Source organism: Pezoporus occidentalis, unplaced genomic scaffold (assembly GCF_034315485.1).
Source record: "Pezoporus occidentalis ecotype Australia unplaced genomic scaffold, CSIRO_AGI_Poc_V1 ctg4, whole genome shotgun sequence".
NCBI classification, from domain to species: Eukaryota; Metazoa; Chordata; class Aves; order Psittaciformes; family Psittacidae; genus Pezoporus; species Pezoporus occidentalis.
In genome coordinates this window covers 7,295,753-7,322,314 of record NW_026915724.1, presented here as the reverse complement: position 1 = coordinate 7,322,314, position 26,562 = coordinate 7,295,753, and the positions used below count along the sequence as shown (strand labels likewise).

Below are 26,562 nucleotides of genomic sequence, written 5' to 3'. Positions count from 1 at the left end.
TGGCCTTCCATCTCCCACCATATGTGGATGGCTTGAACTGTGCCCTCTGTGCATCGACTGGATTAAAAGGGAATAGAGACTACAAAATCTGCAAGTAGCATGAAATCAAATATCATATAATGTCTCAGTGTCATAGCTATGGTCTTTATAATTCTGATTAAATACTCTTAGTTATCCATATAATACCTGGACAATTAGCTGCCAAGTTACAAAATGCAGTGTCTTTTAAAGTTATTCTGAATCTAATAATGCCAACAGAGTTCTGTTTCCTCTTTACTCAGCAGTAAGCAGCCATAAGACTTACCCTTTCACAAGCAAATAAATACCAGATTCATGATGGGATACATTTAAGTTGCAGCTACCATGCAAATAAGCTTACTGGGAGCTATTGCTTTTACCATATGATTAGAACTAGGATTCAGTTTTCATTGAAAAGAAACACTGACAAATTGTGAAAATATTGTGCTGGGATTGCTAGAAAAAAATTAGAGTATTAAAGATGAAATAATGTAAATCTGAATTTATCACCTTTAATATTTTTTTCCCTTCTGTTTGCACATGCTTTGGAGCAAGCAATGAAGATTAAGACATTCACCTTCAGGGATTCTCAACAGTTTCACTTAAATTAAACCCACATTTCTCCAACGAGGATTCACAGAATGTGGGAGAATCATGAATTTTCATTGTTTTTACCGGGATTATTTACAGACAGCTTTGAAATGTTTTCTATAGAAAGCCTTACATGACTGCTAGATAAAATTTATAAAAAAACCCAACTTTAACATACATACATGTAAAATCAAACCTAAATAAGCAGTTTCCATTTGACATACATTACAAAACAGAATTGGAAAAGCAAGACAAGTTAAATATAGTTCAGTGCAATATAGCTAGCCTGTACTACGTTACATTTTTCATTCTCCAGGACATAGTGTCTCCCTGTGACTTTTTGTTCTTCTAACATCAAAAAGCAGTAATATTTGAAAGCTTACAATTACAAAGAATTGAATTTCTCTTGCACATTGACTTTTTTCTTTTTCTTTCACTTAAATAAAGAATTATTTTAAATGCAGATGATAAATGATAAGGTTTTTCATCTCTGACCTTTGCATTGCTTTCAGTGACTCAAAAGGCTTAACCTTTATTTGAAAAGCCATGTACTGATCTAATAGGATCTTCAAGGAGAACAGATATAATGTCCTGATATATATATTTGCACGCTATAACCTTTAGCTCATAACCATATTCCAAGGTCACTTTAAGCACAGCTGTTACCTGCACTTGGGACACAGTCAAAGGATAGCGGAATAATATCCAGGTGACACCTTCACTGCAGGGTGGAATGGTTAGGGAGCCCTCATACACCCAGTAGTCACGCAGAAGAGGATCTGAAATTGAAAGAAATGTGGAATTTTAACGACATTAAGAAACATCACTCTGTTTTTCAATTATGACACCTTATGACAGCCACGAGCTTGCTCATATGATGAAGTTAGTACATAGTAAGCTACAGTGTGAATTTATAACCTGCCAAGCACTGTCCACCACTTAGCTCATGTCTTCTGGTCATTATATTGCAGTAACTTCTCCCTGCAGATGACCATTTTAAAGATGAAAATGCCACTTCATAGATGTGAAAAATAATGTGCATGATTCATTAAACTAACACAGCAAATAAATAATGTGGTGATAAAGAACTCCTCTTAGTGACAAAGCTACAAGACACATCTTATTTTGAAGGCAGAGGGTCTGTGGTGATCAAATTTTCACTGACTTCCACATTTAGGACATGTCTCAAGGATGAGTTTATTTTGTTTTTTATAAAAAGTCAGTGAAAACAGCTCAAGCCAAACTTTTCAGTTCACAATTCTGGTGACATTTTTCGAGATGCACTGGAGCCTCCTAGCTTTGGAAAGTGAGTTGAATTTCATAGGGGAAAAAAATCAAGGTTTCTTTAAGAATAAATTTATTTTAATAAGTTTATAAGCTTATTAATAGGTTTATAAAGAACTGTTGTCTCTCAAGAAAATGTGCAATGGTTTGTCCAAGCAGAGCTTTAACTCTAAAGACAACACAACATACAACAGTTTGATGTTAATTATTTTAACCTTAATTCTTCAAAGATTTGAGTCACACTGCACTTTGCAAGACTACACAGTGCTTTCCTTTGCTGCTGTAGGCCATACTCACAAATCACTCTCTGACAGAGCTTAAGATGTATGGAGAGGAAAATGCCTGACTGTAAAAGAAGGGACAAGAAACGAACCTAGAGAGGAACTGGAAACAAAGGGTGGCTAATCATGCCATGGAGAGCTAGGGGGAAGATTGTCACTGGCTTAACAAGTACAGAATGTGAGACTGAAAACAAAGAAACTTGCTTGGATGACCTAACCTGTTACTGCCGTTTCACTACTAGCTTAGAGGAGTATCAGTAGAACTAAATCTTGCTATTGAAGCCTGCGATTGTCAGTGAATGGATTTTGGTTTGTTGGAGTAATTTTCTTTCTCAGTTAGGGAATTATATGGCAAATCCATTGAAAGCAAGTTGCATTATCAATCAGTCAGGAGTTAAGAACTGCAAGAATTAATCCAGCCCATCCTGTGCATGCTCTGTGACACCATCTTGATACATGATCGTACGTCTTTTCAAGAGAACCTTTCATCATTTACTTGAAAAGATGGATTATTTTGTTTTGAAAACCTTCTAATAACATTTGGATTTCTCAGCACAATATGCGGTCTTAGTCTTCTTTTTTCCATGCTAGTCAAACCCTGCTTGTTACAAGGATCACATTTTGTCATTTTTCGTATTTCTAATGCACTCATTTCTTCAGTGTCTGAGTGCTTCCCAAACGTGACTTCATTTATCCTTCCAACACCCCATGGTGTGAGGAAAGACAATTACTGCCACACTTTAAAGATGGGGAACTGAGTACAGAGAAGTTAATGTCAAATGCATCTATTCATTTGAGGTGTTCAGTATGAGATGCTTAGAACCTGATTTCTCAAGAGTAATTAACTTTCTATAGCACTTAATACAGTCAGAGCACTGCTCCCATTGACTTCAGTTGGAGGCGTAAGCACTCAGCACTTCTGCAAATCAGACCCCATGATCTCAAGTCGGGCACCTAGAAAATGAGGAACACATAGTTAGAGATGACATATGAAAATTTTGGTTTATGTGACTCAATCAGCATCAAACAGGAACTGTGAGGCAGGGGTCCTGTAAAAAATAATTTATGGTCATGCAATTAAAAGATGTCTTCTAACATATATGCACAAAGGGGCACAGGCAGCCTAAATTCCTGCAATTCCTAATTGCTGAGCACTTGACTTTGCAACCTAAATAGCATTCTTTTGATATATATAATTGATACAGTTTCAGGTAGACCTGGAGTACTTTGAAAATTTAAGATCCTGCTACTACAGTGCAGAATTTAGCTCACAAAGATTCCTTGCAGAAACATTCATCTTGTAGAAATGTGGGGTTTTTTTTAAAGTCATGTTCTTTTTAAGACAAGGTAATATAGTAGTAATAGACAAGTAGTAAAGGTAGTCGTTGTTTCTTATTATTACTCTTTCAGCCATATGAATTTGAATTTGCTTCCCATTGTCACTACTCCTTGTATACTACAGAACTGTCACTGCGTTATGCACTGCCTTTTGATGCTGCCAAAAGGCTACCTCGGTAAGTGGGTAACCTTAGCTTCCTATTCTGTGCCAAACTAGAGAAAGCAATACACACAGCTCCCCCTCTAGATAGGATGAGAAATCATCAAGAAAATTAGCAGCAGTATTGCCAGCAGTGCACGGACTACAGTATCACATCCCACTCACAGGTGCAGTTGTATCATAAATTCCAAAGGGACTTCATCCCTATTCCTGTTAGCAGCACTAGGTGCAATATGTATTACCACCTTATGGGACATACTCCCAGGCTTGCAGTTAGACTGTGCTTTAGCTCAAGATTGTCTCAGCCTCTGCAACTAGGTACTAATCCACATACACAAAAATAAGCAAAGACACCTACCTGGCAATAAAGAGTTGGGATTAAAACAGGGTATTGTTTTGGACTTTCCCTGAAAAAGTGAATACAAATAAATCTCATATCTAGTTTCTATTAAAATGATGATGAATGGAGAGGTAAAACACACTGTGTGCTCTTATAACATTAAGACTTGAATTCCTGTGCAAAGTAACCTCATTACTAGCCCCCATTTAATCATCATCGCATTTGTCCTTGCAGCTACACAAACACATTTTTTATTGTATTTTATTTTTTATTTCTAAGGTTATCCCAACAATTTGCTAACTTTCTGCCTTTAGTACCTGAGCTCCTTCCAGGTCCCAGCCTTGAAATTCTCTACATGAAACTCAGGGTTTCTGAGTTTAAAATCCAAGGGCCAAAGTGAGCTTTGCTTTGACTGATGTGGATGACACTTAATAAGGTAAAGCTGGTTTCACATATTTAATGCAAGAAATTTTTTTCTATGCCAAAAGTACATTTGATGCTGATCCTCTGAAAATTGTTATTATAACACACTCACGATGACAAGTCCTTTCATGACCTTCCTCTACTTGGCTGGCATTTCAGTAATGAAACTATGGAGTTCTAAACACTAACTATTTTCCCTGACACCTTCATAAACAATGAGTTTGTAATCTTAAGCATCATGACTAAAGTTTACCATATATTATTTGACTGACATATTTTCAATTCCATTCTAATAACAGCTTCTAATTTTTCTACACTTCAGCATCCACTGAGGTGAATGGCTAATGTCTCCAGACCAATACAGAACATCTCATTAATACATCTCAAAGTCCTTTAAAATCAAAGGTAAGAATGATTATTTCTATGTCACAGACAGAGACATGAAGCAGAGAGATGGAAGTAACTTGCCCAAGGTCATTTAAGATAGCATTAACTTTCTGGAAAGCACTCATATCTCCTCAGTCCTGCTAGGTTTATTATCTGTCCTTCAGGAGCCCCACACATACTCCACCTGACAAGACAGCATTGTGTCCATTGATTTCCCACTGCAAGTTAATATGGGTGCTTAGTTCATCTATTCTTTTCCTCTACAAATGAAAACCAGATAGTTTGGAGATAGTGCTGCTGGTGTTCACTAAGCATGGTGCAGTGTTTACATTCACACTGACTCCACGAAAATCACTGAAAAGGGACTATTTGCAATCAGTTACTGGTATAGGAGATCAAATTTTCTGGCCACCAGAAAAGGAAGCAACTACAAAGACTGCATATTATCTGAATACTGTAAAATGCTGAGGTTCTGATGCAGGCCACCAAATTACATTTTTCACACATGGCTTTACCCCAAAAACATTTGAAACCCATCTCTTAGCTTCACACACGCTTTCTCTCTACCTGGTCAATGAAGGAAGCATTTCTTCAGACAATGCCTTACCTTGTACTGGATGTCCTGGAGAATTTCAGTCACAGCCTTTAGGCCTGCGTGCTCTTTTCCTATCTGAAATGCAGCAAGCAGAGATGAGTTGCAGTATTTTGCTGTTTCAGAAACTCTAAGGCAAGACAGAGGTCAGCTAGAACAGTAAATTCTGTAGTTTGTTTCAGTCAAACTACACAGCATTGTGTTAACCAAACACACTGATACACGGCACCTCCAAACAATTAAACCACTGTAAAGCCACCAGTTAGAAGGAAATGAGGTAAATAACTTTAAAGCAGAAAGAGAAACTCACAGAACAAGAGACAGAGTCACAGTTAAGACTGGCAAGTTTTGACTAACCCTGTTTTGCAGCATATACTGCATGTGGAGTCAAAATCATGCAGCATTATGGCATATAAATGCCAAGGATACAGTTTGTCCTTACCAGTTTTTGTCAGAGAAGTACACAGAAAGGAACAGAGTGAACATGACAGACACTTTTCAAATTTGTCCCCACAGTGTTGCAAATCTGGCCCAAGGTGAAGCTTGGGGGAGTTTTTTCCTGCCTGCAGAGTGCAGAATGGCAGATCATCTCCCTCATGGCATCTCTGGGATCCTGCCAGTGACCCCGGCAGCCTACAGCACTGCCTTTACTAAATGCACAGAAGATGGGGTTTTCAAAAGAAACCCATTGTCAAAATAAAAGATTCTCATTTTCCACGTATGCTGCTCACTCTGCACAGCGATTTCAGATGCTTCTAAATTGCCCATTCTAGGATCCTGGCTTTTACATTCAGAACAACATTTCTGAAATAGGAAGACAAAGAACAGCCTTCCACTTGATTTCTTTGCCAGCACATACACATTTGAGGTGAGGAATAAAGCAGGCAAGAGTGAGAGTAGGAAAGCTAGACCCTGAAAATTTTGTTTGTTTTTTGTTTCTTTTGGAATAGAACGGCACAGTAGTCACTGGAGGGAAACAACTGAATGTCAAACAAAATGTACTTTGTTATTTCTTGGAATTTAAGAAGATTTTCTTTTGTTTCAGAATGGAATTTCAATTTTAAACCTTCAACATGCATAAAAGATACAGAAATCACTTCAAAGACACTGTTTTAAGAATCACCAAGGGTTACACTTAAATGACACTTAAATCAGTGAAAATATTTTCATTGAACTTAAAATGATGTCTTTGAGAACTGTGATGCAAAACTACAACATTTCCATGCCTCTGAAACAGAAGAAATGTTCACCAAATTTCCTCTCCCTACTCCTTTAATAAACAGCATAAATACTGTTATTTCTTGGTCAGTTGTAATTATATGATGCCTTTCTTGGCTAATGAAAAAGCCCTTTAGAATACTTACAAACTCTGATGAAGGTGAGAGACCAGAAATGGAAAATGTATCATTGAAGTTTCAGATTTATTTAAGAACTTATACATAACTTTCTAACTAATTCAAAGGTTACCTCTGCTGGAATTAGAAAGTGACTTACATAAGCAATTATTACACAGCCCTCCAGATACAAAACTGAAGACTAACTTCCATTTTTAGCAGTTCTGAGTGTTGGAGCTGTAACCAACATACCTTTAAATTCAAACAGAAGTAAAGCTCAAAGGCACTCATAAACTCGCTATGAAATACAACAAATTAATAATATGACTGTGAAAGAAAATCCATTTGATCTAAGCATGAACTCTAAACCTCTTCCTCCAAACCCATTTAAATAAAAGTTTGCCATTTCTCATGAGGAGGATGGTGTCTGAGACTAACACTGAAAATCTTCTTTATAGTGTACATCCCTTGAAGCACCTTCAATAGCAAATAGACAATGGGGCTAACTTCCCAGCTGGCATTACACCTTCTCCCCAGGAAGCTCTAAGCCTCCTTTGTCACAGGCTTTTTCTTGGGGTCTGCGGCAAGTCTTGCTACACTATCAGCCTGGCATCTCTGAAGAAGTGATGTCATCCCACCTCACATGCATTCTGTGTGAAGAAACACACTTGTCCCTGTGTTCAGAAAAGCACAAGCCTACTATTGGTTTTCAGGTGTGCCAATGGGTTAGGCTTTTTCTTCCCCTTTCCTCACCTCCTCTGTATAGCTCCTCAATCCCCAAACAGCAGGCCTGGCCAGGAATGGAGAACAACACATCACGGATATAGTGAAGCATTTGTGCCTCTTGACAACCTCATTCTGTCCTCAGAGGAATGGAGAGTGGATATCTGCTTATAGCCAGAGTCACAGAGAGATGGCCAATTATGTATCATCTCTTCTTTAACTAACATACTCCCAACATCCCATTTAAACAAAGATTACTTGTTTAATTCACAATGGAATTTCAATACACACACCCAGAAAACATGACTGAGAAGTATATTTCAAATAGAATACCAGCAGTCATACATTGTTTTATGAAATCATTAAAAATGAAAGAAAATGGAAAGGAACTCATTCTCTTCAGACAAATGATAGTGCAACACAGGAAACCTACCTGCACAAACAAAGCAATAATAGCTATGCCATGCTTCTTCCCTACTGCCTCATCAATGCTGCTGTACAGTGTGGAGTTCCAGTGCATTAGGTGAAGCTAAAACAAAGCAGTGAAAACAGATTGATAGAGAAATACGTTTTGTAATAAAAAACCACCAGCAGTTAACAACAATTAACAAAGACTCAGCGTGTGTGTGCATGCTAGAGTATACATACGTGTATGCCTATGGCTGTGCATGTATATATAAGTGGATTCCTATTATAAACATAAGTAATCCCAAGGAAAAAAAGGGTCAGCTGCAGAAAAAGTGATGTTACCAAATGTCTACCAACAAAAGTGTAACTATGCTAATGAAGTTAATGGCGATTTACCAAGTTCCTCACTTTGAGTACTGAAATAATGTCGCTGATAAAACCCACCAATTTTACCTCTCAGCCATCCAGCACTCTTCCAAGGCAGGAGTATGATTATGGACATAGGCTGTCCAAACACACATTTGACTGTGTACTATTTTAATGTCACTTGTCTCACATTATCAACTCCCAAGATGAGTCACCCAAATGTCAGTAGTAAGAGTAGGAGAAGTGATTTCAGGAAAGGTTAAACATACAGAAAGTCAAGCAGAGAAAAATGGCTGGAGGACCACCTTAGGGACAGCAGTGAAAGGGATGCCAAAGAGTAAAATATGAGCCCTCAACCGCCTTCTCCTACATGGTAGCAGGGCCTGTAGGAGGTAATGCATGAATGCAAGTCAGGCAACAGACACAGGATAGTAAACACAAAGTCTCTTCTGGTGAGGTGTCACAGCATGATTTGGGAAGTGGTGTTTGAGAATAGTTCTGGAAGACAGAACAATTGGAAAGAGACATTGAAAAGAAGAAGAGAGGCAGAAACGAAGGCGGGGGGGCAGAAGGGAGGGAGGGAAGGAGGGAGAAAGGGAGAGAAGGAGAGGGAGGGAGGGAGGGCAGTATCTACTGTACTGAGAGGTAATATGCATTTCAAATATGAGTTTTTCCAGCGCTAATGCTAAAATGCAATCTCTGTGGCTGGGTCTGATAACATTGCAAAGCTTCAACATCCTGAGCACAGCTGCTTTGAAGTTTATCTGCCAACAACTTTTGCACATTTCAGATAGATAGAACAGCTAAAAAATACAAACTCTTAGATTTAATTCCTGTTGTAAAATCATGATCAACGCTTTGCTCAGTCATGTGTCTAAGAAGTTAAAATGTCACGCTGTTATCTAACATTTTTTCCACCTTCAGCAAAATTAGTTTTTAAAACAGATAAGTGCGCCTTCCTAGTTTGTTTTTCATTTCTGCACAGTTACAGCCTCTCTGAAATGCTTATTGACCCTCAGACAACAGTAGTTTAGTCAGGCATCTCAGCATTTCAGAAGACCAGTTCCTCAAGCAATCACTCTCCCTTTATTTAATCTCTGATGAGAATTTTGGGCACTCCTCTTGATGACTGTCATTTCAAAAGTCAATACAAAATTTTAAATTAACATACTGTAAATCAAATTTAATTCCAAATTATCACACAAATAATTCCATTCCTGCTGATCAAAGGTGCCTGCTGTGCTAAAAATATGAAACATTTTTCTTTAAAAATATCATAATCCTTTTGTACATGAGAACACTAATACAAATGTACTTGCCCACAGCTACAAAACTTCTAGACATACAAATGCTCTGTTAGAACTAAGTTATCTATTGCCCATGGATTTACTTGGTGCCGTGTACTTTATCAGCTATAAAGAGCTTTGCTACACATTTGATTTTCCTTTGGCTTTTAAAGGAACAAAACCGCAGGATCAAATAATGAGGCTTTAGTCTCCAGGCTCACGTTAGCAGACACAGAACTACCACCACCCGAGGAGACAGAGCCGGAGCTCTGCATTTTCGCAAAGACTAGCCTGGCGTTTCCATGAGCTATCCACTAGAGGGGGCTCAGAGAGCCCCACAGTTCTCACCTAAACCTTGCCGTTAAGAAGCAAACACGAAAGACGAGGACGACTCGCAGTCGGGATGGCAATGCCCTTGGTGCAGCGAGAACAGCGCAGCATGGCACCGGGACGCGGTTGGTTGGACATGTCAAAGCAAGCTTGTCCTTTGGTAGCTGGAACAATAGCGCTGAGGGCTATCGCCAAATATAATGAGACCATGACTTTGACTGTGTCAACAGGCGGGTCTCGGCTAAAGCAGCCGTGGCTTTCAGCATGTTACACTCCTTTGCAGCTGAAGTCTAATCTGATGTTTGTCAGCATTCTGACAACACTGGGGTGGGGTGTTTTTTTGAAGCTTTTAAGCAAAATGCTGAGCCCCAGCAAAGAGGAAAATGAGCAAGAGCTTCTGACCATACCAGCAATGACTACAGTTCATCCAGAAACAGATTCCTGTTCTGTCCTAGGCAGCAGGCTCATGAGGACACACTTTCCTATGACAAGGCCATACAGCAGTTAGAAAAATGATGCCAAAACTTCTTTGTAATACTATAAAACATGAATAGGTCTAGAATTAGTCTGTGCAGCAGCATAAGTAGCCTAACAGGAAGACATGCTGCAAAATATACTGAGCTGCTGCTTAAAGGGGGGGGGTGGGGGCACAGTGCAAAAAGCCCTGTGGCTGAAACTGCTTTCCAAGGAACATACCTACCGGCCAGCACCTCCTCCCACATCTCCAGCAGATATGGGGAGAGTAAGTTAAGTATTAGCTATGCATTTTAAGAGTATATTTAGGGCTCTGAATCCCCTCCAGGCCTCCTTTCCTTCTACCAGCTCAATAGAGGTCAGGATGGTCTACTAAAAAAACCCCAGCATCACACAAAGACAGAAAAGGGATGTACTTAAGGCTTCTGTAGACACCCCTAAATTAATTTCAGGTTTAGTAACCAATATTACTAAATGTATCAACATGAAAAAATGGCCTGCTGACCTGATCCAGCAGCAAATTTATTACATTCCCATGTTCTGCAGCAAGGTGATATTTGGAATAGCTATTCAAAGAAAAGGTTCTGTCATTAGGGATTTACAAACTGAAATCAGACAGGCAACCTAATGGAAAATAATAATTAATACCATAATATTTCCTAACAACATGCCAACAGGCTCCACATCTTTTGCTCTCTGATAAGACCATGCATGCACACTGAAATAAATAAATGGTTTTCAACATGCACTTAAATAAATGGAAGTCAAATCAAATTAATTCTTCTACAGAGCAGGAAAAATATAGCTCAGATGGGGGCTGGGTAAGTACAAAACAAATGATTCAGAAAGGGAAATATTAGCAAGGAAGTGGTAAGGCCTGAGTGTAGCAAAGTGCTGCTTTCAAGTTGTGGTTTATCCTGTGTATTTGTGTGGTTCTCTGGAGCTGTTCTGCCTTTTGTTGGCTCTGGTTTTGTTTGTAACATGACATCAGATGAAAACATCAGACAACAGTTTAAAAAAAAGATAGCAAAAAGTCCACAAACATTACAAAATTTGAACTCTAGAGAGTACAGTCCACAAACAACATGGCCTGTAACTCTTGTTAATATTTTATGGGAATCAGATGTGCAGAGAGGAAAGACTCAAGCGCTTTTACAAATCTTGAAACTGTCAATGTAATATAATGGCCATGCACATTGACAGCTTCATACCCATACATCTATATCTTACAAGTAGGAATAGCAAGAGAGGCTTATTAGATTAGTGCTCCGTATTTCTGGTAACCTTCAGTTTCACGTTGATTTGAGACAGCTACATAAAAAGTGCATACTCACAAGGGGTGCCAGTCTCTCATATGAACATAAGCATGTGGGTTTTTTTAAATAATCAGCTGCAGTGTGTTGGCAGCTTACCATTGTGTGGTTTTCATTCAGAGCACAAACAAGCTGCACATGCCAGTAGAGCAGGAGAGGCTCTGCTCAACTTGCTAGCTAATGTTTTGATACTCAGTAGATATGATGGTTCTATACAACCAAAATGAGTCATCCATGCTGTCACTGATTATTGGTATCTGGCTCAGCATGACAGGCAGTGTATTTTTACAATAAATAATCAGAAAACTGTGAGAAATGCCTTTGAGCATTCAAAAAAGGCATTTTTCTCTTAGGCAAATTAATAATTTGGAGCCTTTTAATATTCCAGCTGTAAATCAAAGAATTGTAGCAGTGACTTCCTTTAAATCAGGTAAGCTGTAAACTCATGAAGACAAATAATAATAAAGTGCTGATAAAGTATATTTGTTCTGTGAAGGGACTGGAGGGATTCTCCTTCACAGGAAAGATTAAGAAATTATTCCAGGTAGCAGATGAAACCCCACAGAAGAATTATTCTGCATTGGACATATTCTGAGAATCTTCCCAATTTTCATCTAGTCCCCACTCAACCAAAAGACACTGATCCCAGTCCTAATGTCCTTGCTTAGGAAAAGCTGACACTGACATGAACAAGGGGCCCATCTCAACGCAACATTCTCAAAACTAAGGAAGGACTTAAAAATTCTGGCTTTAAAATCAACAAATGAAAACTCTGCACTTGAATCCATTCCTTTCTCTACTACACATATCTCTTTTATGTCAATATGAAAAAGGAAAGGACTGGGATGGTAAATTTTTACACGGAATCGGTCCCTGGAATGACAGATTCTGGCAGGAATCAGAGTTACTGTATATGACCTAGCACATTTAGCTGTTCTGAAAGCCAGTTTCTCTCTAATAAAAAACAAAGTTGCAAAAAACATGTACATTTTTCAGGTCCGGGGCACTGCCTACTCTGCGAAATCTGCAGGGTCCTAAGCTCACCAAGGGCAAAAAAAATGATCCTTTAAGCTCTATTGCTGATCTTACTTTATTCCCAGCTCACACATAAAAACATACAATGACAGGATAATTTATTTGGAAGTGGCCTCTGAAGTTCAACTGCCTCCCTCCCCCATTCACAGCAGCACCAACTTCAAAGTTAGCTGCTAATTGAAAGTCATCATGAGATCATGCTTTGATCAAAGCAACATGAGATCAGGTTGCTCAGGGCCTTGTCTAAGTTTGCTCATCTCCAGCAATGGAGATTCTACAACTTTTCTGGGTAACCTGTTCTGTGTCTAACCTCCCCCATCATAAAGGGCTTTTTCCTCCTTGTACCTAATCGGAATCTCTCTTGTTGCAACCTATGTCCCTCACCTTTTGCCCTTTCATACTCCCAGGAGTCTCTGTTCAGGAGCCCAGGCATGAACTGCCCATGACTACCAAAGTGATGCTTCTTGATTGACTGCTGAATGACCCCTCTTTCTCAGACCCTCTCAGTCATCCACCTATGTGAATGGCCATGTTTCACCTCTAAGCTGACTTTAACCTAAGTTTACCCGATTCTTGCAATGTCAGGACAGTTGCTGCTAGCTCTGTTCCTTACCACAACATGCTAGTGTGCACCTGTCACGCAAGTGCCAGAGCAAACATGAGACAGGCTCATCCCATATAGGAAAATACACTCTGAAATATATCACAGCTCCTCTTTTGTTATGACATATCTGATTAATGGTAAGAGGAGAAGAAGGACTGTAGTCCAACGTTTCTGCACTCTTATATAATCTTAATGTTACAAATCTACCATAAATCTGCACAATTTGGAATGACTTAGTACCATAAAAAGGAGCCCACATAGAATTATTGCTTTCTTTATGAACGTTTGCTGCTAAACTACTGAAACCCTAATTTGTTACTGGGATCCCTACAAAACACTGTTCAATGTATAGTGTTTCCACAGTTGGGAAGAAAGTTGGGAGTCAAGAGGAAATGAGCCAACAAAACCTCTCCTGACCTCCCTGGCACCAGACACAGGCCCTACAGGGGACTCATGTGGGATAAAACCACCCACAGCTGTGGCAGCAGGAGGCTACATGGAACACCTGCGCAGCCCGGGTGTAGGTCCTGGTCCTGCCTCAACCTCATTTGTAATTATAGCCCATATTGCAAGAGGTTGTGACACAGGGGATCCTTTTGTTCAGTTAGCTCCTGTTTATGCTCTACACACAATAGAAGATGGTAATTTTTAAATAATTCCTCGTCAGACCTGCACATTAACCTATTATACATCAGATTGTGATACTATCATCACCAGGCTTGCTTGACTCTATGCTGCTGTCGCAATCACCCATTGTACTTTTTCCACTGTCTATATTCTTAGTCTTTATTAAGGAGCTAATTACTACAAAAGCTTCTTTCTTCAATGCATTCTGCATCATATGTAAAATAATCTTTGGGAAAGCTTTGTTCCTTGGTCAGGACTAGGTTATGCAGCTATTTCTTGTTAGCTGTGCAACTAGCAATTACAAGCTCCAGAAAAGTCTGCCTAGTCTAGTAATATTACAGGATGAGATCTGATGAGACATGTCCCTGCTCTCAATTCACATAGGCTGTATTTCAGAAGACTAATAAGCCAATATTGCATTACCATATCTTAACAAGAGGTGCATCTAAAACATGTAAGTCTGGAAATTCTAAGCGTATTTTTTTTTTTTGCCATATTTCTGTCACTGATGAGAAAGACAGTGGAGCTGAAATTCTGTTTTGATTCCACATAAATATCATCTCAGGGATGAATCTATATCCCTAAGGTAAATTAAAGCAGCTTTAGAGCTGCTCTGCTGAAGATCGTAGATCTCAGAACTGTTGTCCTGAACTCACCCAAGTTTGTTAGAGATTAGTATATTCCAGTTTAATTCACAGTATGCCGTAAAAGCTGAGGAGGGAACAGTACAAGTGGGAAACTGGCTACCTAACTAGAGCCAGCATAAAGTCTTTTTCTTGGGTTGAGAGGATGAAATAAAGCTGAGATTTTCAGCTGGTAATAATGGAAGGCAACACAGCCTACTTGTACAATAACGATGTGTAATTTCAACATCAGAAATATTTCATAAAAGACATCACAGGAGGACAAAATGTGGAAAAATTGTGTCTTGCTATTATATATGCACACAAGAATTTATGACTTGATACTTGACTTGGCACTGAATTGTTTCAGGAAGCAATTGACTTAAGCTGTTGGCAGTGACCATAACGTACAGTAATTAAGTTCCAAATCCTCACAAGGGGACCAAACCAAGAATATGACCAGGGCACAAAGCTTTAAGAAAAGTGATTAAGAAAGCAGAAAGTTAGTTATTAACAGCCTGAAGGACAGGTTTAGGAAATTAAAGTTAATGGAATTGATACAGAGGCTGTTTGAAAACGTCTTAGGAGAAGCAGGAGTATGTGTACATACACCATGCCACAAAAAAAAACCAAACAAACAAAACCGCATAAAACCTTAACAAAGCCTTCATGGTTAAACATTACAGTTCAGTCAAGGTCAATATGCTTCCTTTGAAAATGCAAAAGCAAATAAAAGAAAGTTACTCGATCATGAACTCTGGGCAAAATCAAGAAAAGGATGAAGAAGCAGCCAAGGGAGTTAGGCTCTTAATCAGTAGACTTGGTTTATGCCTGCAGACTTGAATTTTTCAAGGCTTCTGTTGTGAATAGATGGCAAAATGTCACCAAATCTCAGCAGAAATTAAGCCTTCAAAATTTCATACATAGATCCTTGCCATTAAAAAAAAAATAAAAAAGGAGAACTCTAAATGCAGTGCTAAGTTCAGCACTGAGACAACTGAAAGCAGCACCAAGAAACACAGATGACAACACCATTAGCGTTAAGAACCTGCTTATCAATACAACATGGGAGAAGGGAAAGCCCAGCTTCTGCTGAACTTCTGCCTGTTACAGTTTACTGAAAGTGTTAAAGATATAGCAGGTCTAGTCTGTGGGTTGACCATCAGGCTCTAAGTTTGTACAGAACAAGATGACATTCCCTGAACAAAGAAGTCTGTAATCTAAAATCAGAGAAATTAGGAACAAACAAATCGAGTTAGAGCAGAGTCCAAGGTATCCTGGAGACACTATTTAAACAATTTTGTGGTCACAGTGTGAAATACTATACGTCTCAGCTCAAAAACTAAATTCACACCTGCAACATGCAGAACAGATACTTGACTGGGACATCATAGTCCAGAACGCTTGTTGACTGGTGTTCTCTCCACAAGTATCTTTGAAAGAGGGCAGAACTGTAACTTGACATTAAATAAATTCTTCTAATTGGATCATAAAAGGAAGGTATGCATATCTTCCAAAATCTGTTTTCTTTCCAAAAAGCCAGCCAAGCAACAGCAGAGGTAGCTGAGGCAATTGTGTGGCATACCTTCAGGTGTGCCACTGAAAAGGCAAGGAACAGTGCAACTACTGAATTATTTGCAGCACCTCAGGGAACATTCTTGCAGTTGCCGTGGCAAATTGCTTGTTCTAAAGAAGTACCTATGGTGGTAAGCTATACTGAAAAAGAATAATAAAAACATTGCAACATCTAATAGTAAGCAGGAATCTGCGTTCCCTTTGAACAGTCTAATCACATGCAGTAGCCTCATTTCATATAAGACAACCACAGGCCCACTGAAAAAAATGAAAGTAACAGCAGGAAGCACTGACATATATGGAAAGACTCAGAAGGCTGCAGCTACAAATAGTAAGCTAAAAAGAAGTTATGGGAACCATAAAAAATCCACTCGAGTGGTATTCTTTCTCTTTTGGCAAAAGACGCCAAAAGGTTCTTCAACAAAATAAAACAAAAAAATTAATTTAAACACAATTTAAAAAAGAAAAGCAGGTCAAATCCAGTGTCCCTTGTCTAACCAGAGATGGACTAACTCTTCAGGGAGAGGCTTCATTTCCACCATATACAAGGCTAGGAAACAGGAAGGGGACACATGAAGGATGACACAAAGCTGAACACCACAGCAGTTCTCAGCACTCACAGGGAGGCAAAAACTATCTTCATGGTAACACAACCATGCCAATGTCTTTACCTATCTTAAGTTTCTATGAAGGACACCAGTCTCCAGAAAGCTTTGCAACCCCCCTGTAGACCTTTTTTGTTCAGGCCTTGAATAGAAGATCAAAATATCTCCTTGATTGCCTATGAAAGCTGCTGACATGCAACATCAGCTTGCCTGTTTCTTACGAAAACCATTGGCAATACATCGAAGGGTGTAGGGGAATCTGAGGATGCTGTAATTCATCATTTGTGTCTATTTTTTCTTCCCATTTGAAAGCACAGGCACTGCTTATTTCTACTGGCAGGCACAGGAGATGAAAACAGGAATTAATCAAAAATTAACATTTTTCCAACTGTAATAAAAGTATGCAGGCTAAGAAAAGGAATGAAAAAGACAAAATACCCTTGTTTCCATCTCTTTTGATAATAACCTAATCTATAAGAAAACAAAAGCTACACAGTTGTTACTGTCAAATTCATAGGTCAGACTCTTCACTGTGCCAACTTTCTGCTCAGTGCATGAAGCAAGGAGCACACAGAGCAGGTTATTGTTCCCTGATACTACATCTGGCTCCAGCAAACATGTAGGCTGAGGTGCCCTGGGTTTGCCCTTACCTGTGCTGACAGGAACAAATACACATTTAAGCTTTTCTTTTTCCTTCCCTTGAACTATGAAGGCCAGGAAGGAAAATGCAAGTACTTTTAGTGCAGGACTCTCCAGCCTGCTTTTACTCTGGATTCTTGCAAGCCTGAGTGGGTGTGGGTGTGTCTCCATGTGCTTTTATATAAAGCTCCTTTATAGCTCCACAGTTAGAAAGCGCGAAGCTTGGATAAAAGACTGGCCTTTGATGAATAGCTGGAGATATTACATCAAGAAGACAGAAAACACAAAGTGCTATCGGTTAAGCATTTAATTCTGGAAGTGTTATTTATATGACTAAGCATTTAATATAAGCATGTCCAATTCCACAAAGTGTTGGCGGCAATCTGTTGTCTTGGATTTAAACCCAGACTGTATGTAGAAGGATTTAAATCACTGATTTAATTTTCAACAATAGGTTCTCTAATGAAGGCAGAATAAAAAGCACTCCTTCCCTGCTAATTTACTAAGTTTTATTAGCAACCATTTTGAATCCCTCTGTGTTTCAAAGCTAAGGGTCTCTAAAGAGATGAGAATCTGCAGCTGCATTTTATCTTCTTAAGCCATAATCTTGACTGCTCTCCAGTGAGCAGCTGCTCTTCCATACTACACTCCTCTAGGAAACTCTGTCAGGCTTTTTTCCTGTAATATTGGCTAAGCTTCCATTGAAATAATAAACTTCATTATACACCTCCAACAGTTTTCTCTCAAACTGCTAGTATGCACATTGCATAATGGTGTTAACACTTTTCTCCTTCCCCACAGTTCCATAAACTCCTTAAATTTTATCAAACTTAACTGTTCCCCAGTCCAGTTCATTATGTGGCTTGATGCTGGCACAGCAAAAAGGCAGGAATGAGCAGTGAGACTCTCTCATTGTCAACAGCATAGCCGGCAGACTGGGGCATCAGACAGCCCCATGGTTAAAATGCTGCACTGGGATTTACAGCCTAAGTTAGGTATTTCAGTATTACAGTGTCTGAAACTCTTAGAATTCAGCATCTAGGAATCATGAGTCAGTTCTCTGTCAGTTCTGAAGAAGGCATCCTGTGTGACCATGGCTAAACAACTTAATCCCTTTGAACTTGTTTTCTACCAGTTTGTTTGCAATAGCAGAACTTGTCTCCCTTGTACTGATGTTTTAGATTAAATTATTTGTGCTTATGAAGGATTCAGGCATGACAGCAAAAGCTTATGAAAACCTTCAAAGGTTTTCAGCTCTTAGATGATCTACAAGATTCATCCTTTACCTCTTAAGAGCCATGAGCGCACCATTAGAACAAATAACATAAAATTTTGGGTTTAGCATTAGAAAGCTATTATAACTCAGGGTATTCACTGATGCACCAGGGCCACCCTAGGAACTGGTCCTGACTCAAGCACAAAGTGTGGAAAATGGGAAAACAGGGAATCTCCTTTCTCAGCTTCTTCCCCAACTGACAGGTCTTAGACAGAAAAGCAGTCAGGCCTAGTGGTTAGGGCAAAGTGCTAAGGAAAACCAAACAGGAAAACCAAGGCACCAGGAAACTTAAGTAAGATAGGAGCAGAGTGCCAGCAGCAATCATGGCAGAAATTAGAAAATCATGTACAAATGAAGCAAATTGTGTCGAAGGCACACAGCAAGAAAAATGACAAGGAAGAGACAAGAGCAGCCATCTTCTTGTACTCAAACCTGGGTTTCAATCCTCTTCAGAAGCGCCGTCTCCTAAGTGATTACACAAGCTCTTCTCTTACAGCAGAGAGAAAATATATGCAGCCATATTAGAGTTTAGAATGGGGTTCACAATAAGGGATGCCATGATAGCAGCCTCTATATCCAAAAGTACAAGCATTGTCACCAAGACACTTGCATGAGAAAGGAGAAGGCAGTGCTGTAATTTTGCTCAAGGACTTAAAAAGATTCACATCTTTTTAAAAAGCATCAAGGGCTATATTGTTTCCACCTCAGACAGGGGTTGTTACAACCTATTTTATTCAGTCTCTTGCCTGCCTCACCGCCAGACCTGTTACTACAGGCTGCAACTGAACATTGCATCATAGCCAAGCACAACTGCAATATAATTTTGTGCAAAATGTCTATTACATGTGAAGCACAAAAACTGTCTGCAGCTTATGGCAGAACTAAACCAATGAGCTGAAGTAAGACAGAACAGGGAGCCCAGAGAAGGGCCTTCCTTGAGACAATCTTCATTTTCTTTTCATTTTCATTTCCTTCACCCAACTTCTCTCCACCTGTGAAATTTCTCCTTAGAAGAATTCTGTTCAGTCATCTGTAGTTTGGACCATTTATTTCTTAAAAGAATACTGAAATTCTCTATACTGGTAGAAGTTACGGACTGCTGCAACTGCCACCTCAGAAGAGTTTTAGGTGCACATGAGCCATGGAGCTTTTACACACACAGCTCACTGTTAATAAGATAACTCATAAAAGGGAGACAAAAGGATAAAGAAGCTTCAGTACAGACTGTTAATGCCACTCTTCTCTCACTTGGTGTCCCGCAGCTTGTACATCCTTTACAGTTCAACAAATAAATTGCAGATATTGCACAGAACTGAATTCTCATTTGGTATCTTTGAAGATGTGTACAGTTCTTCCACAGGGCTTAACGGAGCATTTCTCAGGTGACAGCCATGATACAAGCATGTTTGTGCTAGCACATCAGCCCATTTTTGCACCTGCTTTCACAAATCCATAATACAAAAAAATTCAAACTGTATGTGACTGAGCAAAACAAAGGCCAATCCAAGCTCATACTGACAAATTAACTAGAAACAAGGTAAACTTCAGAGACTGCACTGTGCCTCTTTAGGTCAAATTAACCCTCAACCACAATAAAAATATAATACTGAAAGAGATTAGCAACTAGCACTGCCAAGAGTCATAAGCTCCTCATGTGTGCTTTTAAAATGATGGTAATTTTGGTTTTCTTTTGTTGCTGGTTTTCTGTTTCTCTGTATACTGGGAGGGGATGGAGAACTCCTAGCTTTGGACCACTACAAAAAAAAAGCAAACAGAAGTCACATCAATTTGGGGACCAGAGTGTACAGTACATAGAAAAATGAAGAAAAATTCTTAAAGGCCTGCACATACGGGGCTAGTATACCACATAATACAATTCACTGACAGCCCTGGGATTGGTGCTTGGACCAGTTTTGTCCATACAGTGCTGCGTAAAGTTAAGTATTATTGTTATGTTCATAAATAGCATCTACATAATGTGTAAAAAATTCTTACATAAATCATTGCAGATTTGGAAAATAAAACTGAAAACATCTGCTTAGACTTTGGCCTGATTTTCCTGTGCATTTCCACAATTATGTCCTCAAAAATTAGATAATGTCCAATGGACGTATCTACTTTAAACTATTATTAATCTCTTATTCATAACCTGTCAAGGATATAGCTATTACACAAATGACATTTCCTTATAAGACACACTGTTTCAATCATAGCTCACAGTATTGATCTGCAGTGATCCCAAAATTTAGAAAATTGTCCAAGCCTTGGAGTAGCAAGTTAACTTTCCACTAGAAAACTTGGATAATTTCTGAGAATTCCAGACCTCAGCTACTTAAACCCTTCTGGAATCTGTTCTTTTTGCCTCCTGTTAAATTCATGACAGCCTAAGCAAGATTCTCCATTCACAGCTCTTGTGCTGCTAGAGTGGAATGAGTTTTTTCTTTTTTTTTTTCACAAGCAGGTAATCAGTGCAATCAGCTAAGGCAACAATATTTAAACCCCCTGGTTTAAAACCTTCTCTTTTAGGGTTTATAACTAGTATCATAGTCCCATTAAAGCTACTGGAAAAAATCCATAGGCATCAGAATTGAGCTCACATATTAGAAATTACTGTCGCTACAGGTCAAATCCCACTTGCCATTCACACCTACCCAGCCCCATTGCAGTTTTTAAGCCTCTTCATAAAGACAGAGACATATTTGCATGCACATGATCTCCCAGGCCTTCTATCACAATTACAAATACTCTGGGTTTTTTTTTTTAACCCAAATAATTTGCTAACAAACTAGAAATGAACTGATTAAAAAAAAGACTGCAAGATTAAGTAATGCTGGCAAAGAATATTAGAAGTTGGCAAAGAATAAATTTCCATGTTGAAGACATGACTGCTACTGCTGAACCCAGGACACACCTCCTCTCCAGAAAGACCAGAAAGGGGATGCAGTGTGCAGATATCTGACTTCAGAGTCAGGCTCAAAGAGAACTCCAAACCAAATACTGTAAAGACTTGGGTAGATAAGCGTAATGTTAACAGTCTAACCTGAAGCCCTAAAGCTATAACTCTGTTAGATGAGATCCTTAGGCAGGCACCGTTTCATGTGAACAAAGGAAAACTTAATGGTTTAAATCAGACTGAGGGTAGGATATATTTCTTGCATTCTATTTAATTGAAGCAGGTATTTCAGTAGCTCTGAAACAGTCTACAGAATGAATTAGTCTGCTGTTCATTACACAAATGAAAGGAACATCTTTTTCTACTGTACAGAACTGATTCTGGTCCCTCAGGCAACTAGATTTTCTTCTGTTCTACTCAAAAACTATAGGACAGACAATAATACAGTTTTTAATCTTCCTACACATCTTGGAAACTGGAATGATTTACTGCCAATCCTCTTCTACTGAGAGCTTTCACATGGTTCACAGCTAATATAATCCTACATTTTAAAGAGGATGGATTACAGAGAATTATCCTCCTGCTTATAGTGCAAGCAGTGAAAGGAACCTTTTTATTTTCTCAGATACAGTTTTATTTCATAGCAGTGGCCTGGAAATTCCCTTATGGTCAGATTGTTCCCTTATGGTCAGATTGTGCATTTGGTCACACCACCACTTGAGTAACTAAGAGGAAGAGATGCCTTTAAGGCATAATTTTCCCTGCTTCCCTTCACTTCAGAAGCAGTGAAAACCTGTTTGGTTTGGTTTGGTTTTTTTTCCATAAAACAGCATTGATGCCATCATATGGTTCACTTTCTCCTGCTGTCTTTCCTGTCTTTTTGACTGTAAATTCATTTGGCCTTGCACTATAGTATGCTGTGTTTATACAGAGATTGAGTACAGTGGGTCCCCATTTTTAGCTGCCCCTGCTTTAACTTCGTTAACAATAAAAATTAATAGCAGTAATTTGCTATTTTATTCCCTTCTATCTCCATTATACATCAAAGGTAAGGGAGAGAGTCAGCATTTCATTAGCTCTTTATTTGATCTCCCTTCTTCTCCAATTCATGCTCCTGGCATGAAGGAGAAGAATAAAGATCGTAGGATCAGAATAGTTAAGGTTGGAAAGGACCTTAAGATCATCAAGTTCCAAACCCCCCTGCCATGGGCAGGGACACCTCACACTAAACCATGTCACCCAAGGCTCTGTTCAGCCCAGCCTTGAACACTGCCAGGGATGGAGCATTCTTAACTCCCCTGGGCAACCCATTCCAGTGCCTCACCACCCTAACAGGAAAGAACTTCTTCCTCATATCCAATCTAAACATCCCCTGTTTAAGTTTTAACCCGTTACCCCCTGTCCTATCACTACAGTCTCTAATGAAGAGTCCCTCCCCAGCATCCCTATAGGCCCCCTTCAGATACTGGAAGGCTGCTATGAGGTCTCCACGCAGCCTTTTCTTCTCCAGGCTGAACAGCCCCAACTTTCTCAGCCTATCTTCATACAGGAGGTGCTCCAGTCCCCTGATCATCCTCGTGGCCTTCCTCTGGACTTGTTCCAACAGTTCCATGTCCTTTTTATGTTGAGGACACCAGAACTGCACACAATACTCCAAGTGAGGTCTCACGAGAGCAGAGTAGAGGGACAGGATCACCTCCTTCGACCCGCTGGTCATGCTCCTTCTGATGCAGCCCAGGATATGGTTGGCTTTCTGTGCTGTGAGCGCACACTGAAGCCGGCTCATGTTAAGTTTCTCATCGACCAACATCCCCAAGTCCTTGTCTGCAGGGCTGCTCTGAATCTCTTCTCTACCCAACCTGTAGCTGTGCCTGGGATTGCTCCAACCCAGGTGTAGGACCTTGCACTTGTCATGGTTAAACTTCATGAGGTTGACATCAGCCCACCTCACAAGCGTGTCAAGGCCCCTCTGGATGGCATTCCTTCCCTCCAGCGTATCAACCGAACCACACAGCTTGGTGTCATCCGCAAACTTGCTGAGGGCGCACTCAATCCCACTGTCCATGTCACTGATAAAGATGTTGAACAAGACCAGTCCCAACACCAATCCCTGAGGGACACCACTCGTTACGGGTCTCCAGCCGGACATTGAGCCATTGACCACAACTCTTTGCGTGCGGCCATCCAGCCAGTTCTTTATCCACCGAGTGGTCCACCTATCTAACTGATGTCTCTCCAATTTAGAGAGAAGGATGTTGTGTGGGACAATATCGAACGCTTTACACAAGTCCAGGTAGATGACATCAACTGCACTACCACTGCCCATCAATTCTGTAGCCCCATCATAGAAGGCCACCAAATTGGTCAGGCAGGATTTCCCCTTAGTGAAGCCATGCTGGCTGTCACCAAGCACCTTGTTTTTCATGTGCTTTAGCATGCCTTCCAGGAGAATCTGCTCCAAGATTTTGCTAGACACAGAGGTGAGACTGACTGCTCTGTAGTTCCCTGGTTCATCCATTTTCCCCTTCCTGTTATCAAACAATTTGTATCTTTCTTACACTTCCAGGCAAATCACATGTATAACTGTGGATTTTACTTCCCTGTGAAAATGTGTGCTGTAAAGAACAATCTAATCTTGGGTACCTGCATCCATGTGCTGGCAAGAAAGAGTCTCTCATTGTTAAGACCATTACTAAATCTTTAGCACAAGCAATGCCAAAAGGCAAAGTAAAACTGCTTATCTGCAGTAGAAGTACTTCATAAGGAAGGTTTTGGGAGAAATTTGCACAAATGTCTCCTTCCAAATTCTGGCCAAAAGGCAAGAACGGCCTTCATACTCTTGTTTTAATGGAACAGAGAGAGAGAGGAGTATTGTATCAATATGCACAGCCCTCTGCTTTCCTTTGTTTAAAAAGATATGTTACAGTATTTACCTTTGATAACTATTTATTGTTTTGTCCTGTCCTCCTGAATGACTGCAAACACAGATGTTTTGGTGGAAATTATAACACCAGCGTATTACTGTCAACACTCTGGTTTCTTCAGTGAAGGAAGGTGGAAACACATCTTTGTTGAACTTCTTATAATAATAAAAATTACAATAAACTCAACCTCCAAGCCACATGAACAACATCTATTGACAGTGTGACTTATTTCAAGGAGCTTTTCCAGAGGTTACATAAGTTTAGTAGTCTAACACATTTCACCATGAACCTACATATACTAACCACATGCAAAGGCCCCAGCTGCCTAGAAATAAATAATAGATTATTACATTAAAAGACACAGGATATTACCCAACTAATACAGGATATTGCCTAATTTCTCAAAAAGTAGTTATGGTATCAAAGATGAAGAGACTAAGGAAGTAATTGAAGAGTAAGCTTCCAAACTTTGAAAAATAACACTCTTTTTTAGTCATTCTTTACGAAGACCATTACACTGATAATCTGAAGCTGTTCCACAACTATTTGGTCTAAGGTAATAAAATAAAGCTTTACAGCCTGCAGTCCTAAAAAAACAGACTGCTGTTCCAGTCAATAAATAGTCTTAGATACTCACCTCACATAGATCTCTTCAGACTCAAAGTTGGATTACGTAGAACTGCTCAGGTTTTATAACAGCATAATGGAGTATATAATCTGGGCCTAGTTTGTTGTGTTGTTAATGTACCCACTTAAACCAAGCACTTACGTTTTCAAGATATTGCTTATCCCTTTGACCTGTGTTCCTCCCACAAAGAGAGGAGAATTGAAAATCCTTATAATTTTTGTAAATCATTTCTAGTTTTTTAGGAAAACAACCTACTAGATTTACTCCACTGGCAGAAGATCCAAACTTACGCACTTGGTGCTCAACGTATTTCTAGGCATACATCTGTGCACAAACAACTGCCAGTTTATTTTGTATTTAGTACTGGACAAAAGCATAGTCTACAACAGACTGCTTGTATATAGCCAAAATAGGCACTCATCGCTGTGTTCAGTAACTAACAAACCCAGTGAAACTCAAGCCCAATATGTGTTCAGAATATGGTGCTTTCCAACAAATATATATATCAGTGCTAATGTTAGAAGTTAAAAAAGTAAGATTTCCTGGTCCCCTGCTCAAAATGATTGCTCTTCACCAAAAAAACAACTAAAAACCTAGATGGGGAAATCTCTGGAATGGAAACAGAAAATCTCCCATCCTGGAGTCTCAGACTTCATAAACATGTACAGTGGTCACAAGCACGTGTTTTATTATTGCTCAAGTATAATATTTGATTTGGACAATTTAATATAGCAGCTCTTTGTGCATATAGCAGAAGGAACTGCAGCTCATCTGTCAAACAAACTGCCCTGCACTTCCTTGCAGCACAGGCCAGAAGGCGATGAACTGGCTCAGCCAGTACACCTGTGTGCAAGTGAGCTTGGATATGGCATGCTATGCTGTCATTTTCTGCCAGAAGAATTAATCTGCATAAGGATCTGTTTGCAAAATTAAACATTCACACTGTATTCAAAGGATATTATGAGTCAGGGTTTTTTTCTGCTACAGAATTTTTACCTCAGTAATTATTTCTGGGAGATCAATCTAGCTGAGAGCTGCTTTGATACAAGAGATGGGATAACACCAGCTTGCTCACTGCCAGGTGATGTTCTTCAACTCTGCCAGAATTCTGTTTGTGCAGCTGCCGTACAGCTTTTATGGTAGGTGAAAAATGAAATCTCTTCATGACTGATTAAGTTTGTTGTTTTACATCTCTGGGTCAAGTATACTTTTCTCTGGACTGATTTGGAGTAGAGTTCTAGGGTTTCCACAGATTATCAACAGACTCTTTCCACACACCACGAAAGCTGTTTGAGAAGTGATCCTTAATAAACAAGGATACAGGAGTCCCTGACAGACTCCCAAGTACAGATCTCAACATAGTTTATGACAATATTTCTTGATCACCACATGCTGGATCAGCCTTGAGGAAAAGCACTACGCAGAGCTGTTTCATAATGAGCAAACTACTCCTCCCTCAGAAGAACACTGCAGTATCCCGAAGGT

General features: G+C 39.5%; 1 protein-coding gene across 3 annotated transcripts in view; it reads right to left on the bottom strand.

Moving 5' to 3' along the window:
• CA8 (carbonic anhydrase 8) overlaps positions 1-26,562 on the bottom strand; it is a 67,267-nt gene that overhangs the window by 34,435 nt on the left and 6,270 nt on the right. For all 3 annotated transcript variants that reach the window (XM_062633326.1, XM_062633325.1, XM_062633324.1), the window contains exons 4-7: positions 7,905-8,000; positions 5,430-5,492; positions 4,031-4,079; positions 1,276-1,388 (exon numbers count right to left, since the gene is read on the bottom strand). In XM_062633326.1, the coding sequence (XP_062489310.1) occupies positions 1,276-1,388; positions 4,031-4,079; positions 5,430-5,492; positions 7,905-8,000 (321 nt within the window). The remainder of the gene's footprint in view (positions 1-1,275; positions 1,389-4,030; positions 4,080-5,429; positions 5,493-7,904; positions 8,001-26,562) is intronic.